This window comes from Mastigoproctus giganteus, chromosome 3 (assembly GCF_048544385.1).
Source record: "Mastigoproctus giganteus isolate SK-2022 chromosome 3, ASM4854438v1, whole genome shotgun sequence".
NCBI lineage: Eukaryota > Metazoa > Arthropoda > Arachnida > Uropygi > Thelyphonidae > Mastigoproctus > Mastigoproctus giganteus.
The window spans coordinates 153,490,605-153,513,193 of NC_143577.1; the positions used below are offsets into that span (position 1 = coordinate 153,490,605).

General features: G+C 37.4%; 1 protein-coding gene across 1 annotated transcript in view; it reads right to left on the reverse strand.

Moving 5' to 3' along the window:
• The window catches only part of FER (tyrosine-protein kinase Fer), a 298,771-nt gene that overhangs the window by 59,338 nt on the left and 216,844 nt on the right, over positions 1–22,589 (reverse strand). The window contains exon 13 of the mRNA XM_090370126.1: positions 7,139–7,352. Within this exon, the coding sequence (XP_090226252.1) occupies positions 7,139–7,352 (214 nt within the window). The remainder of the gene's footprint in view (positions 1–7,138; positions 7,353–22,589) is intronic.

Below are 22,589 nucleotides of genomic sequence, written 5' to 3' on the forward strand. Positions count from 1 at the left end.
CCCAACAAGCAATAAATGCATATGGGAGTGGGATGCCAGTGCTACCCAAACAGCATACTCACAGATCTATCAGTCCAATCTGTCTCATGGATCATAAGGGTAGGGACTTAGTTTCACCACAGCTGACACATCTCAGGACCTCTAGTCTTGTTGAACCAGGGGCCCCTTCAGCCACCATGATTGCCCTTTACAAATTTCCATGGGTGGCAGTGCAAGGCAAGGATCCTGGATCCCTGTTGTTAGCGTGGTACATTGGTTGTGGGTATTGGATCCCAGTGATGACAGTCTAGAGCAGTAGTTCCCAATCTGTGCTGCGACCCTTTTCAAGTGTGCTGTGAGATTAGGATAAACATCATCAAGTTCAGTGCCAATTACTATTTAGGTGTGCTGTGAATATGCACCTTTTAATTTCAGGTGACTCGAGTGTCAAAATATAGGGAACCACTGGTCTAAAGCAGCGATTCCCAACCAGTAGTTCGCAAACCCCTGGGGATTCGCAAAAGTGTTCCAGGAGGTTCGCACTAAAAATTCTGTAGTGGCGTCTGCTTAGATTTACATAGGTATATTACTGTAAACTACAAAATATAATCAATAATAAACAATAAAGTAAAATAAAATTAAATAAAAGTAAAGAATTGCCAAAGAAAGAAACTACATCTCCCACAATTCCTTATAATTAGTTTACTATCTTACAGTATATCATGTTAAATAAATCTGTTTTCCATACTAGATTTTTTTTCATTCTCAAGGATCATTGTTATGTATAGGTACTTTTTTTTTTTTTTTTTTTTTTAGAACCTGTAGTACTTAGTACCGTGCATGGGTTTAAGGTTGAAAAGATGAAAGAAGATACTTGTTGACATTAGACTTGAACTTCTGTAGATTGTAATTTTCAGGAAATACTTATGAAGGAAGGTTGTTCCAGAAAACTGAAGATAAATGAGGAAGAAGAAAAATTGGTTCTGTGAGTTTGAACTTGGACAGTAAAAGGACGTTGACTGGTTGCAGCACATGTTCGGACTGCTTTGAAAGAAAGAGTGGGAATTGTAGAAGCCAATTCAGAAGAACAGTGTCCATGCAAGTATCAATAGAAAATGCATGCAACAAAAACAGAAAGTCTATGGAGACAGAGAGTGGAGAGACTCTGTTAGAGATGAGTCATTAATTTACCTAACTACCCTCTTCTGAATGGAATCTAGAAGCCTGAGAGAGGTTTTGGGGAGCACCATCCCAGGTGTGGGAACAATATTCCATGGTAGGGCTGATTTGCGATTTGTACACAGTGAGCAGCTGTTTGGAAGAAAAGTAATGCCGAGAGTGAAAGAGAAAACCCAGTTTATTAGATGCAGAGGAATCAATATTTGTAATGTGCTTTATGCCAAGAGAGATTAGAAGTCAGAGTAATCCCCAAGATCTTGCCTAGAAATCAGAGCATCGTCGAAGATAAGCATAAGAGCAGAAGAATCCTTTTTGCAAGATATAAAACATGACTGAGTTTTAGAAGGATTGAAATTAAGTTATCTTTGCCCCATTGCAGAATTACCTGAAGATCAGCATTTAAGGATTTGGCAGTGGATACTTGAGAAGCTGAAGCTGTTTGAGCAAGGCAAGGTTTCGCAAACTGTGCTATCATTAGCAAATCCTCTGCTTGCACCTTCACAATGGTGGGACTGTTAGTAATCTTGGGTGTAACCCCCATACACAAGCACACTATGGGTGACCACCCAGGCGTGAACCAACGTAAGCATGGGTCAAGGTGTGGCGCCCACACCACATGGAGAAATGCCATCCCCTCTATGTTACCAGGCCATACTAGGCGGTAGATGACTCATCAACCAGTGCGATACCACCGCTTTGCTTATTAGTGGCTTGAAGTGGTGGGACCCATGTTTAGTCTCCAGAGCTAAGTTCCGGTCAACCCTTCCCCACCTCTTCCATCATGCAGTATGACTGATGGCTTTTGAGGTTATGATGGGCATCATGGCGAGATCCAATCTTCCTTACATTTCGAGAGTACAGCTCTAAAAACGGTGTTCGCAGGATGGCCGCTAGTTAGCACACTGAACAGAACCTGTTGGTAACTCTTTAGGAGGCTTCTGGATCAGCTAGTGTATAATCTTGCTAACTCTACTCTGCCAGTTAGTGACTGGAGGGAGTCCGAGTAGTATGTATGGGGGGTGCATTGTCGGGGCCACATTATGTCAAGGATGAAGGCTCTTCCATAGCCAGGTGGGAAGCAGCAGCAGTGCGTGGCATGCTTCTTGATTAGAACGGGGTTCGAGCCCGTGACCACCAAATACGGAGGATGCGGAAAGGTCAGGGAATGACCACCGCATATCCTGGAGCAATATGGCCTTAGTTGCTAATGCTCCTAAAAACCAAATAACAACATGTCAAGGATCTGGGTATATCTTTACCATGTGAGGTATTGCTCAAAACATCAAAGGCAGATATTGTTGGGATATCAGAGACGTGGTGTCACACAGATATAAGGGATGCAGAACTGCAATTTGGGGAGTACAACGTCTACAGAAAGGATAGACAGGATAGGAAGGGGGGAGGGGTTATGCTATTAGTTAAGAAACACATAAAAACCAAGGAAGTGAAGCCAGTCGACATCGCTGGACAGTGCAGTGTTGAGTCAGTTTGGTGTGACATAAGCATTGGGAGATCAAAATTGAGAGTAGGAGTGTGCTATAGGCCTAATGACTCTGATGAGTATAATAAGGAACTGTACAGGGAAATAGAGTGGGCCAGTAAATCAGAGAGTCTTATAATGGGAGATTTTAATTTCCCAGATATTGACTGGAATTTGGGGGCTGGTTACTCACGCACTAGCAGGGCTTTTGTGGATTTATTGGATGATTGTTTTCTACATCAGCATGTTCGGGAGGCAACTAGAGGGAGTAATACTCTTAATTTGATTATCAGCAGTGATTCTTCATGCATTAAGAATCTGCAGATAAATGAACCACTAGGTGGCAGTGATCACAGTGTGCTGAAGTGGGATTTACTCAAAGAGGTAACTACCATTAGGGATAAAGGGAAGGGTTATTGCTTCCGTAAAGGCGACTACGATGGACTGAGACAGTATTTAAATTCTATACAGTGGGACCAACTGATGATGTTACCAACAGCAAATTCAAAATGGGAAGCATTCAAAGAACTTATCTTGGAAGCTACCAGGCTTTACATACCAACTAAGAAATATTGTTCAAGGTTTAGGCCAAAATGGATGGCAGATGAACTAATGAGGCATATGGCAGAGAAGAAAAATGCACGGGATACTTACAAATTAACACATGACACAGAAGCCTATGATAGATACAAGTTGATATGCAACCAAGTTACAAACGAGGTTAGGCAGGCGAAGGCAGATTACGAGAAATCCTTGGCAAGGGATGCAAAGAAAAACAGCAAACAGTTCTTTACTTATGTAAACTCTAGAAGGAAGGGGATGAATCAGATTGGTCCACTTGATATTGATGGGTCAACTGTTGATGATCCTGCTCAGGTAGCTAACAAACTAAATGAATATTTTGCATCGACATTCACACATGAGGAGTTATTCAGCAAGGGGAATGCCAGATGTGTATTCAACTCTAGCAGTACGTTACAGAATCTTGAAATAACTGTGAGTAAAGTGGAGGAGAAACTATTGAAGATAAACACAAGAAAGGCACCCGGGGTGGATGGGATCTATCCAGTTATATTAAAGGAGGCAGCAAAGGAAGTAAGCAAACCCCTAGCCATAATTATGAGAGCTTCCTTGGACTCAAGGGAAGTACCCATAGACTGGAGATGTGCAGATGTGACCTCAATTCACAAAGGAGGATCAAAGGCTGACACAAGTAATTATAGACCTGTGAGCTTAACTTCTGTTCCAGGAAAATTAATGGAGGCACTGGTTAAAGAAGCACTGCAGCATCATTTAGACAAGACTTCAGTTATAGCTCAGACACAGCATGGTTTTGTTAAGGGGAAGTCTTGCCTGACCAACTTGATTGGATACTATGATGCAGTCACAAAAGAACTGGATGCAGGGAATAACTTTGATATTATATACTTGGATCTTAGAAAGGCTTTTGATACTGTTGCACATGGAAGACTGCTACACAAATTGGAGCAGTGTGACATTGGAGGCAAATTGCTGCTATGGATAAAGGAGTGGTTGAGGGGGAGAAGACAGAGAGTGGTAATCAATGGACACTGCTCATCGTGGACTAATGTTATTAGTTGAGTCCCTCAGGGCTCAGTGTTGGGTCCATTATTGTTTTCTGTATTTATAAATGATATTGATGATGGTATATCAAGCTTAATGTCCAAGTTTGCAGACGATACAAAGGTTGGCAGGGTTGTCAAGGACACTACTGACACTATGCTGCTGCAACAGGATCTGGAAAGGTTGAGCAGATGGGCTGAGAGGTGGCAAATAAAGTTTAACATTGACAAATGTAAAGCACCACACATGGGAAACAGCAACCCTAGTGCAACGTATCCACTCTGTGGTACTACACTGACAGTGGTAGAGAATGAAAGGGACTTGGGGGTGGTTGTGCAGGCAGATATGAAGTTCTCTGAGCAGTGCAGACGGGCTGCAAGAGTAGCTCATGGGGTATTGTCAATGATATACAGGAATTTTTCCAGCAGGGATAAGGAGGTGATTATTCCATTGTATAAGGCAATGGTCAGGCCACACTTAGAGTACTGTATACAGGTCTGGAGGCCTCATTTCAAGAAGGATGTAGAGCTGCTGGAACGAGTACAGAGAAGGGCAACAAGATTAGTGAATGGAAAAAAGGGGTGCTCTTATGAAGAAAGGCTTAAGTTTTGCAAATTACAGTGTCTGGAGACTAGGCACCAGCGAGGTGATCTGATAGAGGTGTATAAAGCCTTGAATGGTTTAAGCATGCTCAATGCTGATGGGATTCTTCCTCTAGCTCAGAAAAATCACCTGAGAGGGCATAAATTCAAATTGAGGAAAGACAGATGTAGGATAGACGTGCGGAAATTTGCCTTTAGCCAGCGGGTGGTTGGTTGGTGGAACAGAATTCCATCCCTTGTGGTGGAAGTTGATAGCCTAAATAAGTTTAAGGCTCAGCTGGACAGGTATTTTGAACGAACAGAGGGGTGAAGTGGAAGTGGGTTTTTTTTTTTTTTTTTTTTTTTGGCTGATGCTGCATAAGCTTGCTTTCTTGCATCAAATGCCTCTACTAATGCTAATGCTAAAACTATGTATAGAATTTCCAGTCAATAGAAGAAGGTCATTAATATACAAGAGGAAAAGAGTGGGAGAAAGAACTGAACCTTGCGGAACACGAGAATTAGTGGAGAAGTTAGAAGACAGAGTGCTGTCTACCAACACCCGCAGTGAGCGGTCAGAGAGAAAACTGCATATCCAGTTACAAAGAACAGCTAGCAAACCATAGGATGGAAGCTTATTTAGAAGGCTTTTATGCCAAGCATGATCAAGCCTTTGAAATGATAAGAGCAATGCCTTGAGTTTCATTAAACTTTTCCATTGAATTTGTCCATAGATGGGTAACATAAGCCAGAATATCTGCAGTGGAACGGCACTGATGGAATCTATACTGGCAATCGTTGATCAGATGAAAGATTTCCAGATAGCTTAAGAGTTGGCTGTTAATTGATTTCTCCATTACTTTGGAAAGAGTAGAAGTAATTGCAATGGGATGATAATTGGATGGAAGGGATTAGTCACCCTTTTTAGGAACTAGCTGGATATGAGCAAATTTCCAAGCAGAAGGAAAAACACCTTTGGAATAAGAAAATGAAAAAAGACAACACAAAACAGGAGTAAGTTCAGGGGCACAGGTTTTGAGAACAAGTGGAGAAATACCACTGGGACCTGCAGCTTTCTTAGCATCATATTCATCAAAATGCTGCTGACAGCCTTTTGACCGAAGACCAAGGGAGGTATTGAATGGAGAATGTTGGAAATGGTGGGAGGTGATTTACCAAGATGATCAATTTATGAGTTGGAAGAAATATAGGATGCTAGCAGGTCAGCTTTATCTTTGGCTGATGGCAACAGAACCGTCTGGTTTTGTCAGAGGTGGGAACAGAGATGGGCAAAAATTACGGCCAATAACTTTGGCAAGAGACCAGAATGCTCAGCTACCATTTGGACAAGAAGCAAGTTTTCTACTCTTAGCCTGTTCGAAACCTGTGGACTGATTAATAACTACATTACAAAGTACAGTATAAATAATACTTTATACTTAAAAATTAATAATAATTTTTATTATTATGCAATGTCGCTTATAAAAATGTAGTGCTGGAAATATTTTATGATAAAAATTCAGAAATATTATATGATTTCTGAGCATATAGGCTTAGTGGTTCGCAATAAAAAATATTACGTTGAAAAGGGTTCATGAGTCAAAATGGTTGGGAACCGCTAGAGGATTAGCAGCAACAATGGAAGGCCCTCTTATCATATATAGATGCCCACATAGAGGGGTGAATACGTTTTGCAAATGTGGCCAACTACCAGTGGAATCTAGACACACAAAATTAACGACAACAAATGAACGAAAAACGCTAACCTAAATATAATGCATTAGCACCCTCTATAGCAAAAACAAACAAAGTTAAATAAAAAATTACATGTCTATGTATATGCTAAATCTTTTTAGTGTAAGTTTTAGTTTTAGTTTAAGTTTTAGTGTAATTTCTATCTTTTGTTTTTCTGTTATTATTGATTTTATTTACATTATTCATGTTCCTTCTTGTTATTATAATTTCTTCAACATTAATTTTCTTATCATTTTGGCTGAGCCAATTCATCACGTAAGCTGTATGAGTAATTTTAGTTTGTTTATTTTTGCTATAAAGGGTGCTAACCATGTTATATTTAGTTGAGCATTTTTCCCTTCATTTCAGTTCATTTTGTGTCTAGGTTGCATTACTAGTTACAGATAACATACAACACTGTGCTATCATGCAGGTGATGCTTCCCAGTGATATGATCTTTGCATACTCCCATTTATCCTTTGTCTTTTGGTTACTTTTGCTTATTTTCTATATTTGCGGTGAGTGTTTAACCCTTCTATTTTATAGCCCATTAATTATATATAAATTATACTTCTCTGTCATTTTCTCAAATAAAACATACCTGGCACAAGTTCCATAACTATCATTATTGGCTGTTTCTGAACGCATATACCTATAAACTTTACAATGTTTGGATGATCATATTGTTTGAGGATCCTGCCTTCTTGAAGAAATTTCTTTTTCTGATCATCAGGAAGTGTAATCCGACAAGTTTTAACAGCTACTTCTAATTTTTTAGGATGCAGAATGGCTTGATATACATCTCCGAAGTTACCCTTCATGAAGAAATAAAACAGAGTTAAAATACTAAAAATACAACTATCAAAATTTCACAATGAAAGAATTCTTATAATTATTTTTTCTTTATTTATTTTTACTTCTTTCAAATTGATACAGCCCAAAAGAGCCATGCAGCCAGAATAACGACTAAATATCGTAAAATCAACAGACAAACTGCTCAATTACGTATAATGTTTCAACAATTAGCATTGGTATTAGCACAATAATGCAAGGAAGCAAGGCTTATACAGCACTAGCCGAAAAGTACAATTGATTTCCCAATTCCTTCCAAAAATTTGTCCAACTCTTCCTTAAATTTATTCAATCTACCCAGCTCCACAAAACTTGGTGAAAGTTAATTCCAACAACTGAATTTAGCTGAATGCAAATTTCCACACATCTATTATTATTATTATTATTAGTCATATGGTGCAAAAAAGCCTGAGGCTTATGCTGCACCAGCCAAAAAATTTTTCTGAATTACCCCGAGAGAGAGAGAGAGAGAGAGAGAGAGAGAGAGAGAGAGAAGTAGAAGGGAATCACCAAGAAAAAGGAAGATTCTACAACAATCTTTTTACAATTAAAATTTATAAATTTTATGTGATTAAGAGAAAAGATGACACCAGCATTTAGTTTACTTAACCCCTTTTAAAGCCTTCTACACTTCAATTAGGTCACTACAGAGATGTCTAGTTGGCAGCATAGCTGACTGACCATTGCCACAGTATCAATAATGAGAAATGACCCTGTTACAAAAAGGTGATAAACTCCTACAATCTAGGACTATTTGTTGTTTTGTTATTTGGTTTTTAGGAGCATTAGCAACTAAGCCATATTGCTCCGGGATATGCGGTGGTCATTCACTGACCTTTCCGCATCCTCCGTATTTGGTGGTGACAGGCTCAAACCCCGGTCTAATCAAGAAGCGTGTGCTACGCACTGCTGCTCCTTCCCACCTGGCTACGGAGGCGCCATCTAGGACTAATTATGGGCCAGATTGAAAATATGTGACTAGGGCTCTAAACGCTGTCCAACTGAATGCTCAATGAGCAAAAACAGTTGTTGATCAGATCAGACTCAAACGGGTGACTCCTTGCAGGTTAGCCGATTGATCCTAGCTGGGTCTTCCAGAACCACCTGTCTTTTTTTTTTTTTTTTTTTGGCTAGCAAAGCAGATTGATATCAATGGCAGAGAACATACAGATAGAAAGATAGAGAACATACATGTGTAAAAAGGTATTAGTTCCCACATTTAGAAGGGAAAGGTGTGGGATTGTCATCGAGCATGTGTCACTGACACATGCTCGATGACACATCCCCCTTTCATTAACATCACCACTACCCCCACAGGATGTTATATCCACTGAAGTTACCCAGGAGTAAACAGGTGAACAATGAGAGCATCAAGGGCTTTCTGGGATATGTCACCCCTAGTTATTAAATAAACCAAAGAGACTGTTAACATGAAACCTACCTTAAAGCAAAACCTACCGGTTCTATGTTGGTGGAGAGTGGAATGGGCTGAAATGGGGTATGGTTGCCCAGAAGAATAGCAGCACCCCCATTAGCAGGTCCAGCTTATGAACAATAGTAGCATTACAAAAGGAAGGGTTTTCATTTACCTTCAAGTATGTCGTCTGTAAGCAAAAGCAAACTGGATTACGCTTTTGCAGGAGGGCCTTGATGTCATCATTGTTTTGCTAGAATCCACAAGAGTTCTATTGTAGGAATTTAGTCATTATTTTGGCTTGGTGGGTCCGTCAAGCAGCTTCCGAGGTGCTGAGGGCTTACTTTTCTCAGTCTTGGATTCATCTCTTTTGGGGAAGTATGGATGCTGTCCTGTGCCCATTTCCTCCTCAGCAAAGAGTTTCCGACTGAATCATCTTGTACCTCCTTTTCCTTGACATCCATATTTTCTTGGGTACTAGGTGGTACTTCAACTTGCTTTTGCTACCTGTGGAGCATTAGAAGGTACCGGTATGGGAGTGGCAACCAATTGATCTTTCTGTGAAGGTTTTTGTGAGCTTAAGGATTTCTGGTTATTTCTGTCTGAAGTTCCAATGGAACGTCTCCATGCTACCTTCTGGGTTTAGGTGGATTTAGTGATATTTATAGGTTTCACCACTTTTTTTGCCTCCTGATATGATAAGATAAGATCAGCTCTGCCTTAAGTCTGACTCTTTTTCTTTTTTCCACCTCTGGCAAGCTTGTGAGTAGGGTGGGCAATTAATATAGGTGAGTTTTGTAGCTGAACATGATGTTGTTTCATGGTCATTTGCACCATATCGAACACATGCAAGGACTCCATGGCAAGCCATTTGCGAATACATATTTCTGGCACCTAAAGCATCGTAAAGGATTTGGCACATATGGATGCACTGGAAAGTTAATGTAGCAGAAATTTAATTTCATTAGAAGACGTTGGTGAACACATGAATGATATTTCTAGTGTCCCATCCCTACGTGCAGAAACTCTTAACTGCAATCACTACAAAATTATCCACGCTGTTTTTCCCAGTTAGGGGTCAGCGACATGGATGGAACGCTTGTTGTTCCTCATGCGCATGCCAATTGCACTCTCGCTCCCAACCACTCGGCTACATCATAGTCTTTTTAACTGCAATCACTCCCTGTGGTTTTTTCAGAGCAGATTTTCCCCTCAGTAACCTCGAAAAAGTCCCACTCTGAAATGACACCTCTCAATAAATCAGTGTTCCATGTGGTGTCACGGTTATCAGTATTCCTCTGAATGCTACTCCTGCAAAGTCACCCTGAACAACATCCTCTGATGTTACTCGGGGTACCTGCTCAGAATGCCCGTCATTTTTTGTTTCATGGTCATTTGCACCACATCAAACACATGCAAAGATTCCAGAATGGAACCTCTTAACTGATTTAGGGGAACCTGCTAACCCCCTGTAAATCTTTCTGTATAAAAAAGAGCAACATTTTTTCAATAGGCTTTTCTCTGTTGGAATGGATGATTAAAAATCTCTTTGGAGCAATACAGCTGTCTGTTTCTTCAATTATATTTAGAGGTAAGGACCATGTTGGGGGCCCCTGAAGAAATATGTTTATCAGGATTCACGGGGTTTTAATTTTGGTTCAGTTCCTGAACTCCGCACCTACAACAGAGCCCAAATAGGACACTCACTACCTGGCAAACAATAAATGCGCTTGGGAGTGCATTTATTGTTTGCACCACTAAGACACCATATCTGCATCATCACCAGCCTGAATCTTGTCCTTCAGATCACGAGGGTAGGGGCACGTTGTTGTTGTTGTTATTTGGTTTTTAAGAGCATTGGCAACTAAGGCCATATTGCTCCGGAGATATGCGGTGGTCATTCCCTGACCTTTTCGCATCCTCCGTATTTGGTGGTCACGGGCTCGAACCCGGTCTAATCAAGAAGCATGTACTACGCACTGCCACTCCTGCCCACCTGGCTACGGAGGCACCTTAGGGGAGTGACAATGACACGGGTGACCCCTTGCAGGTTAGCCGATTGATCTTAGCTGGGCCTTCCAGGACCACCTGGCTTTTTTTTTTTTTTGGCTAGCAAAGCAGAAAAATCTTATTTTGGATTCTGACATTTACAGTATGCCTTTTTGAACTGAAGCATATTATATACTTTTATATTATTATATTGAAAGTATATACATATTATATACTTTCATTCACTTTTATAGTGAACTTCTTTCTTCTGTAAAATAAATAATTATACATTCCTTTAACAGCAAAAAATTTTAACATTGCAATCATTAGTTGGAAGGTAAGTAATCGTGAATCCCATTACAAAAGTACATGGAATAGAGAGAAGAGTATCTTTACCGAAGGTTTTCTGCAATGTTCTGTTACAAGAAATAATGTCTCAAACATTAAGTTCTTTTTATATTTATTAACTGAAGTTTAAAAACACTAAATTTAAATCTATTCTATTTTCTTATTTGGATAAACACAAAATCTAATTAATTTTGGACATCCCTGTTGGAAAAAACTGATTAATAAGAAAATATTGTTTAGTTCTAGCATACGTATCCTGTGTCAGTCCCTTATAAACTTAGAATGAGTTTTCTTGCCACTATGCCACATCAAATGGGGATTAATGAAAAATTTTAAAGCTATAAATGCAATGGATTTTTTTACCTAAGAAAAAAATTTTTGAGAATGTGATGCAAAAGAGCAAAAGGAATTTTTTTGAGCCACAAAGTCATGGAGGATAGTCACTTCAAAGTGAAACCATCTTAACAAAGAAGCACGATGAGATTTTAAAGCAGTGACTGCCAATTTCCAAAGGCAGCATTAATGCCAACCCCCCCCCCCCCATCTTATTGAAAGAGATGCTGAAAGCTTACAATGCATGTAAGCTTATAGGATAAGAAATAAGTCATTAAAACTATATTTTTATTCACTTTCACCTAAACTTTTTCATATCAAACATGGGTGCCATTAGAAAAGAACAAGAGGAAAGGTTCTAAGTATATCAGATATGGAAAAGCATTACCAGATAAAAAATCCAAGAATCCAAATCCAAGGTCTGGCTGAGAACTGGTGACTCTTATATAGAAAGGTCCATAATTAGATATTGGCTATAAATGCAAATCATCAGCAAAATAATTTTTTCAATGAATTCAAATGGAAATTTTGCACTTTAGGATAGTGAACAAAACTTGATAAAACGAATAAGTTTTGTTTGCTTGTTTCCAACAAAATTGTGGTAATACAGAATTTAACTGTATTTTAAATTAAATTCGTTGCATTAAAATACAGTAGAATCATATATTCTCATTTAAAGGAGTGAAAGAATTTTTTTTTTTTTTTTTTTTGCCCTGAAAAGTGCCAGAAGCGATAAATTAATGCCTATAACATAATGTGTAATTATTTTATTATTTAAACATTTTCAATTCACAAATAAATTAAGAACAGCATGCACATTCATTTCTGTGTCAAAGACCAAGAAGCTTTAACCTGGGAGGCAAATAGAAATGGGTAAAAACTATTTTAAACACCCCTGTAATATTTTCTGTCCCAAACAGGAACAGAAAAGTTCTAGTGTAAATGTAATTCTGCCAAGGTTAAAGAAGCCTACAAGTTCAAGGATAGCATTGAGAAAGGCCAATTTCAAGGCTCCTTTGGTTGCTAACTCTAAGTTTGTTTTCAAACTACTAAAAAAGAACCACTACAATAAAAGCTATGCAAGGAAGAGAAGAGAATAAAAAAAAAGTATTATATTATATTCTATTCTTAGCTGTTGGCAGCATTATGACAACAGAACTATTTGCCAGGAATTCTTAACTGCAATTTAATTAACGGCAGGTGGGCATTCCTGAAAATTTTCTATATATTTTAGTTGGCATTTATCCAGAATAGTTGCTATAGAACACAGAGAAGGCTTGATTGTTACCAAAAATATGAATTTGTTCATTTTAAGGTTGGAAGTATTTCAGATTTATACCTTACTGTGTGTTCAATTAAATCTAAAACTAAACATGTAGATTACAATGCTGAAAAGACAACAGAAATAAAAGGTGCCTTCCTTCCTTTAAATCAGTAAATTAACTTTCTTTAATGTACTGCAAATAAATTTTTATAATATACTGCAAGTATATATGGATATACACACTTAAAAATTCAAACAGAACAAAAGAACATACACAAGATATAATATCACTGATTTATTGCTTTTAGAATGCTTGTATCAGTAACTGCTGGGCACTTAGGGGTGGTGAATGGCATCTCAGAGCAAATATGAATTGAGTGATTTTGAACTTCCTGTAAAGATAATGTTTGCAGATGAGGAGCAAGAATAGAAATATATGGAAATAGTACTTCATGTGGATACTACAAAGAAATTGAGCGTGTTTGAAAAATCTCTAGTAGGGTTAGAAAAGTACTAGGTTTGGCAGAGTCATATGAGCCTATATCCGATCATGGCTGGATTATGGAACACAGGTGCTCCATAACTGAGCTGTGACTGGATACTCACCTGGTATAATCAGAGTTGAGTCTAAATGTAGTCTCTAATAGCTTGACAAATTTCATGAGTAATGTTTTAAAATGATTTTAAAGCCTACTTTTATTAAATTTCAGAAAGTGCATCCATTTATCTAAGTCTCTAATGCTCTCATTGCTGGAATAGCATGAAAATTTATTTATTTATTTAAATACTAAAATCATCTACATAAAGCATATTAGGTAGTTGTTCTATAATTGCATTTATTTATATTAAGAATAATTCATTTGTGAACACCTTGTTGATGGAAAATTTGGGACTGGTAGATCTCACACTAATGGATAAGAAGTTCCTTTAATGATCCTTTATGATTCCATATCTCCATTTTGTGTCATAAGCCTTTCTGTTAGAATGTTGTTATTGTTTGGAATTTAATAGCACAAGGGCCTCTTGCACCAAATTATGCCTTTTTAATACAGAATAGCTTATCAAAATTAGCATTATTTCCAGAATATGTAACAGATTTAATTGTTCCTGCAAGTTAGATAGCAAAATGAGTGTAGTTTTTCGAATAATGAAATAATCTGGTAAGTCAACAAAGATCTGCTTAATTGTTAGTTAGGGCTGACAGTAGCACTGAGGAGGACTTCTCCCAAAAGTAAGAAAAGATGTATTAGGTATGAATGATTTCTTAGCACTATTTCTTACCTTCTTCCATAGTTGTGACCAATGATCTCTGCTTTCAGTTTGTATATATATTTTTTGATATGTGACTGTATGTTCTATTTTGTATTTTCTTTCCTGTTTTCCACATTTCACATGATTTAAAAAAGGTAGAGTGGCTTCCTTTGCAATTGGGGCAAACAGGAGTTGTGTGGCTGAACAATTTGCTTATGCATGTGCCTTGGAACCATAAATATGACAAATGGCATCACCTCTGTGAATGGGATTCAGGATGTAAGGCCAAATTTGGCAGTTTAAATAGTTAGCTTTTACTGAGGAGGACAAATCTGGAGTTAAAATAAAATAAAAGAAAGTTAAAAATAAATGTGGAAAGTTATTTGAATCCATAGTTGCTCCTTTTTGGCCTTGGGAGAGGGACTTTCTTCTCCTAGGTTACTGGCCCTGCCATGTAACCCATGACAGGAGTGGTGCCAACCAGTGACCAAGCAAAATCAGAAGAGTAGTGAAGCAGTATGCTGTTAGCGGGTGTAGCAGCGATGTTGCAAGCAAAGGAGGGTTTATGAAAGAAGCTAGTACTCACTGTAGGATAAAAAAAAAAAAAAAAAAAAAAAAAACATTAGATAATCGCACTAGAAACTGCTTGGCACTCGGGGCCTCAGGCATATGTGGCCTATCCGTAGTTGGGTTAGTGAAACTTCTTTGTGTCTGTTCTAATGTACACTGGATTTCCACGGTTTGACATCTTTCTTTACATGGAGTAGCTTTTTACCAACTTGACTCTGCCATGTGCCTTAATGTTGCCATTAAGGATCCAAAAAACTAAAGGATTGGTCATATAGACCAGTCCTTTGGTCCACACTTGTAGTCTGATACCAGTGTACTAAAGGATTGGTATGATCTGTTGCAGTTTTGGTAGCTAGGTCGGCACGTTCGTTTCAAGCAATTCCAGCATGACCAGAGATCCAACAAAAGAGAACTTGTTTCTTCTGATTTAACTTAGCCAGATCTGTCTAAGTAAGGGTATTCTACTGTATAGCTTGGATAGTGCTAAAGGAGTCTATGTATATAACACTGTACTGTATGTTTGTTAAGAGCGTGTAATTCAAGGCTATGTGGAGAGCACAAAGTTCCACAGTATAGCTGCTAGATTAGTAGGGAGTCCTTGGCTATGGTAATGTTGGGAAATAATGCTGCTACACCAACATGACTGTCAGTTTAGATCCATCCGTGTAGATTGGTGTGTACTCGGCATGCTGAGTTCTTAATGCGACATGAATTTGCAGTACACTCTGTTCTGATAAGGTGTGTTTTCCACAAGCAGTGAATATAAGGTTGCACGCCAGTACGACAAGGGACACTGTTATGTACAGGATCAAGCCAATGAAAAGTGCTTGGTTTAGCTGAGCTACAGAACAGTAGTCCAGACATGAATGTATTAATGCATGGTACAAATATGTAGTGTGTAGCTGTCATCTCCCCATGTTATGCCTGATAGCACTCTTAAGATGTTTAGCTTCTTAAGAAAAGTAATCTGGAGCACTTTTATGTGTAAAAGGAAGGTAAGTTTTTGGTCAAATACCATACCAAGAAAGTGGACAATAAGAACAAGGGTTGATTTGATTTTCTGTCAAAGTCTGGATGTGGATGAAGATTATGCTTCCTACAGAAGTGTATCCCAATCGTCTTTAGGTGTGAAAACCATTTAACTATTTTGTTGATGGCACCTTGGAATTGTCTTTCTACCATTCCCATATTAGGGGAATGGTAGGAGATAATAAGGTCTCACCAGTGTACAGTGTAGTGGATACTGTTTGTGATAGGTCCTGAGTTACTGAATTCATTATTATGTTAAATAGAGTGGCACTTAGCACTGAACCTTGTGGGACCCCACTTTCATAGATAAAATGAGAAGATAAGTGGTTGAGGACTATAACTTGAAATGAGCAGTGGTGTAGGAAGTTTCTCATAAACTGCGGCACGTGTCCACGTAATCCAAATCGTATAGGTTTCTCCTTATGATATCTGTTCTAAAACATTAACTTTTGTCCTGGCACATGTACTCTGGTCCTATTTGTATTACCTTTTTTGCAGGATATATTTCTCACTTCCTTTGACAGAATTATCTCCCACAATAGCTACAATCTGCGATTCTAGTTATTTCTGCCTTTGGGACTGTCACTGTGCTGTAGGATGCATGGGTGTAAGCTCCAGTGTTGTTGTGAGCAGTCGAGAGCTTGATGGATCCCCATTCTAATAATTCCTTTGAAGCTGTTCTTCAAGCTTTCATGTGTCCATCAGAACACCAAATTCATGCTTAATTTCCTTACATTCTTTGCATGCACATGTGTTTGTGAATGCGCACTTGCACCTCACCCCCTTTTGGCTGTATCATATCCAGTTATAGATAAATCTGAAAACATTGAATAAGTAGCATATTTTATAAAGCTGTGATTTTAAGAGAACTGCCCGCTTCATTTCTCCCAAGCCACAGCACTCCTGTTATTTTGAGCTCTTTGCTACTCTAGTATGAGTCATTATTTTCTTTTAAATTAAATTTAATTTGAAAATATCTCCTAAACTAAGGGATATTTAAGTACAATAATAACACTACACTATATTCATAGGGTATGTTATATATTATGCTATACAGTTACTGGTTTATAGCCTAAGTAAAAACATTTCTAATATTAATTGTGATCCTATAAAATTACAAAAAGTAACATGAAATATCAATGTAATTAACTGATTAGTGCTGGACATACTCGTATAGAAACGCTAATTCAAAATTTCATTATTCTGAAACTGTTGCAATTCCATGAAATATATCTCTATATTGTTTATCTATAAATATCAAAAAATGATTCATATACTGCCGCCAGGGGTCTTCAGTACTGCTCTTGTAACCATTGCAAGAGGCCGATTTATTTTTCTAGTGACTCATGAAAGTTATCAATTTTTTTTTTTTTAAATACAGGGTGTTTTTTAACTGTCTTTGTTTTGTGTATTTTAGTGCAATTGCATCATTTATACACAGCTAATTATAGATTAGCAAATTTGCAATAGAGGCATCGTTTAAGTTACATCTCATATTGTGAATACCTTCACGATGAGTTGCCATGAAATTGCACTACTTCGAATAAGTAACGCTTCACCCGAAGGAGAAGACTGTTTTTACTTATTCTCAGTGGATACCACCACCCAGACGGCACCGTTTCAGGGCTATTTGCCCCTTCTTCGGTGGGTGGGTAGGTACCCAAGTGATGTAATGTTTACAAAACAGTTGTGAAGTATATTTACTTACAACTGAATGTGAGGGTCCCCTGATGATGTCCGGAGTTTGCACTAAAATACACATAGTCTAATCTCTTTCGCAGCTTGAGGCTTAAGCCCGTAATGCATTAGAGTCTTAACTTATATCATACACCATCAGGCATCTCTCATATTGTGGAAATATACTTCACAACTGTTTTGTCGTCATTACATCACTTGGGTACCCTACCCACCCACCGAAGAAGGGCCAAATAGCCCTGAAACGGCACCAGGGGGACCCTGATGATGTCCGGGGTTTCCAAAAATAGGTAACAACAGCCTTCTCCACTGGGGAAGCGTTGCCTATTCGAGGAGTTTATGAGTTTTTGAGTGGTGTGAGTTGAAGGAGTTACTGTCCCTTTCATTCTTCTACACCGTTTCTTTTCCTCTTCCACTCCCACTATTACTTTCCCTGTACCTTTTTGCTTTTCTAAGTCTAACAGGGACAAGTGGATAGTCGAGTTATTATCCCACACAAAATAGCCCTGAAACAATGATGTCTGGGTGGTGGTATCCACTGAGAATAAGTAAAAACAGTCTTCTCCTTTGGGTGAAGCGTTACTTATTTGAAGTAGTGCAATGTCATGGCAACTTGTCGTGAAGGTATTCACAATATGAGATGTAACTTAAACGATGCTGCTATTGCAAATTTGCTAATCTATAATTAGCTGTGTATAAATGATGCAATTGCACTAAAATACACAGTCTAATCTCTTTCGCAGCTTGAGGCTTAAGCACTTAATGCATTAGAGTCTGTCTTTGTTTTACAATCAAATTTAGAGACACAATATATGCTGTAAGTATGAACAAAATTTCATGTACAGGTGACCCCCGCTTAACGTTGATAATGCGTTCAGGAAAAACAGAGCGCTAAGTGAATCTGCGCTAAGGGAGCGCCGCATTCCCATAAAGTAACATATGTATTTGTGAGTTGCGGTCGGTGCCATAGGATATTTCCTAATCAATAATAAACGGTAGTGAAAAGATGCGCAAATGTCGGTCAAAATATTTAATATTCAAATATTTGTACATATAAAATATTCCGCATTACATACGTATATAATTATGTGGTAACTACTTATGTATCAAAATTAAACTTAAAATTCCAATTAAAATCATGAATTTAATTGATCTAAATTGATTTAATTTAATTGATGAATTTAATTATGAAAAATGTGTTGATTTTGGGTTGAACTTTGGCCCTCTTCCAAATAAACTAAAAGGGGTATTAATTTTAAATCCCCCACAGTTTAATTACCATCCAACAATAAAGTCAACCGATCCTTCGCCGCTTTGAAACCTGGCATGTTTTTTTCTTCTTTCAATATGAAACTTCTTTTAGGCATTCGTTTCCACAAAAGTCCTGCTTCATCTATGTTATAAACTTGTTGAGAAGTATAACACACAATACCCGTCTTCAATAATTTTAACAAGTTCTTTTTTGAAAGTTTCGGCTCTTTGATCTGCACTTGCGGCTTCTCCCTGTATTTTAAATCTATTCAACCAGCCCTTACTAGTTTTAAATGGTTCCAATTTTTTTTTTTAGGTGAGTTTTCTTCAGATCATCATATAGGCTAATCTCTCTCTCTTTTTTATTATTTATAATATTTAACTTAACTGAATTCTGCATTGGATATTATCTTCAATAAAATTAGTTAGTCTTTCCATTTCAATCCTAATAGCCGGCCTAGCCCTAGTTGCTTGCAGTGGAACAGCTATCTTTCCCGCTGCTAAAATTAATTCTTTATTTTTTTTTTTTATAATTGTTCTTACAGTTAAACTTGCAAGTCCTAAATTTTGGCACACATCCGCTTGTTTTTGACCGGATCGATTCACTTCAAAACGTCTAATTTGATTTTCAAATTCAGTCTTTTTCCTTACATTTATAGTCTTCGTATTGCGCTCAGATGTTGTTGCTTTTTCATTCTTATCGGCCATTATTAACTCTTTGAAAATGTAACTGTGTTGGTTGCATTAATTATGATACAATGTTCAAGTAAACTGTCCGTTTCGCACGATGTCTAATACGGTACTGAGTGATCACTAGACTTCGGATAAATGCATATAACACAAATATTACAAGCAATATACATGATCATTTATTAAAATGTTGATCTCCGAACTACATAACAAGTCACTGTACTGCAATTAAATTAGCGCGCGAGAGAATTTCACTGAGCGTGGGAATATTTCTCAGGTCGGCGTGGGAAACGTTTTAACCGTATTTTTATATTCATTTTCAAGCTATCAACTCCATCAAATGAAATGAATTTTGTTTATATCTTACTTTCCTCATTAAATATGCCAAAAATGCAATCTGTAAAAGAGCGTTATAGTGATCTATAACAACGTTATAGTCAGATACGGGTTATAATATAAGAACAGCATTATAGCGAATCAGCGTAAAGCGAACAGCGTTACAACGGGGGCCTGCTGTATTACATTTTTCTAGTTTTTTTTGTTTATATCTTACTGTCCTCAAACGGGGAAGTTAGATGTTACTGTATATAAGTTTTATTTTTGTTTATAATGAATCATAAACCGGATGATAATGGAACTGAAGATTTTTTATGGAAAGAAGAAATACACCACACTTGAGGAAGCTATCGAAGACATTGCAAATCAAGAATCTAATGATAATGAGGTTTTTGAAATTTGCATATTACCTCCAAATTTTTTATGAAGATGTTTTACAGGACCTTAATTCATTTCCAAAAGAAATTCCTGGTTCTATGGAAATTTCATTTGAAAATACCATTGAAAGAAGATGATGTTCCAGAAGATAAAAGTGGTAGTGATTCAACAGTATATCTTGATTTTGAAAAAGCAAAATGGCTGAAGAGACATCCAGAATATGCACCTTTCGGAACAAATGTACATTGTTTTACAATGTGAGTTAGATGCTGTGAAAAATGACTTAAAAGATTTGTCCCCACCCAAAATATTTGAAAAACTTTAGTGATGAAATTGTAGACTATATATGCGAACAAACAATATATGCTCGACAAAAAAACAATCATGAATTTACTATCGCCAACAAAGAAATGCGAAGTTTTATTGCAATATTGCTTTTGACAGGATATCACAACCTTCCTCAAGAAAATGTATTGGTTATTGGGCGAGGACTTGGGTGTCTCATGCATTTATAATGCCATGTCAAGAGATCAATATCTAGAAATAGAGATTTGTACATCTGGCCAATAATGATGAAACTGGAAATTGTCAAGGTCGAATGTACAAAATTAGGCCAATAATGAATATGCTCATAAAACAATTTTGCCTGTGGTTTTTTTTTCACAGGGATCTGTCAATAGATGAGTCAATGGCGAAGTATTTTGGACATAATACAGCCAAACAATTTATCAAGAGGAAACCAGCCAGGTTCAGTTACAAAATTTTGACGGTAAGTAGTTCTTATGGGTATTGCTACTCTTTTGACATCTGTTGTGGAAAAACCAACTAAAGAAAACAAAAACGTGAAGAGTATAGCTGTAGATCAAGCGTGGTTATTGATTTATTGGAACACGTGCCAGATCCATTAAACCATGTAGTTTTCTTCGACAATTATTTTACACTGTACTTATTGATGATATTTTTGAAAAAGGAGAAAAGAGTTGCAGGAACTGTAATGAATCATGTTCAACACTGTCCTATTATGGCATCTAAAGAAATGAAAAAAAAAAAAAAAAAAATGGAAAGAGGTACTTATGACTATAGGTTTGATGTCATCAATGGCATGTTATGTATAAAATGGAAATAACGTATGTTCTATTCTGCCAATTTTGATTTTGCTGAACCATTACAATACGTAAAACATTGGCCAAAAACTGCAAAAGCTAAAGTCAATGCATTACTTGCATCGTACAATAATGGAATGGGTGGTGTAGATACCCATGACCAATGTATATATAAGCCGACCGGGTAAAGTATCTGCCTAGCAACCCAAAAGGTCGTGGGTTCGAATCCCGCCTCGGGCTTGGATCAAAGTACTGCAAAAACCTTGGGAGGTGCATTATGGCCACAGAAGCCGATGCGCCAACAACTACCAAAAAAAAAAAAAAAAAAAAAAAAGACCAATGTATATCTTTGTCCAGGATAGCGATAAGAGGAAAGAAATGGTGGTGGGTCCTGTTTACATACATGTTAGATATGACGACCACTAATGCATGGAGGTTGCACAAATGACAGCAGAGGTAAAAATGAATCAATTAGATTTTTGTCGAAACATTGTACGAAGTTATTTGAAAGATGCTGCATCAACAAGAAGCAAAAAGCTGGAAGTTCCAAGAAAATTAGTGAAGGCCATCACTTTCCAGAAAAACTTGATAGACAATTAAAATTTTGTGTTTATCATATGAAAGCTAGAAATTCATGTAAGAATTTTTAGAAAACAATGTGTATTGAAAAAGGCTGTTTCAAAAAATACCACTTATCTGACTAAAGTCCCGATTTGAGGATGCCTGTTTTTCTAGAAAAATAAATATATTTTCTTTTAAATTTTGGTATTGTTTGTTTCCTTGACTTATAATCTCACCATAATATTGAGCGAAATGAGTTTTGATAGGTAGATTTTTTCATAGGCATTAATGGGTTAACTGGTAAGAGTAGCCAGAATTCCCTCTTATTCTGACTTATTTTTAAAACACAAATAAAAAACCCACAAATAATAACGACACTGCCATTTTAAACAAAAATAAAATTTTTACATAATAAAACATCTATTTAGTGGAGTTCATTAAATGTTTACTCTCACCCAGGGGTGCTGCAACCCTATGTGCCGCCAGTAAACAAAATCAAATTTGCCGTCGCAAAATATTTAGATTAAAAAATAAAATAAGGAGTAAATAAAATAGTATTTATTTATTGAAAAAGAAAAGAATTACAACATATCTCACACATAATATAATGAAACAACAAACAAAAATAACAAAATTATTCTGAAATTCTGGAAATAAACTTTGGTCGAGATTCAGTATCGGGTACCCCTTCCAAACTGCTAGCGATATGGCCGTGATTGATAGGTGCTGACTCCGCACAGTGTCATGTGATCTCCTGAACACAGGGAAGCATCTGGCATGGGTGCCAGATGTTACCACGCGGTGCCTGACTGGAAACACAAGGCACGGTGATCTCCAGGCCAAGCCAGAACCACGTGGTGAGTTATGAACTTCGCTGTTCGATATGTCACATGGTGTTAATATTTGATTAGCCGATTATTTAATTTTTTGGATGCGTAATTAAAAACACAAAAAGAAAATACTGGAAGTGTGGGGGCAGGAGGCCCCA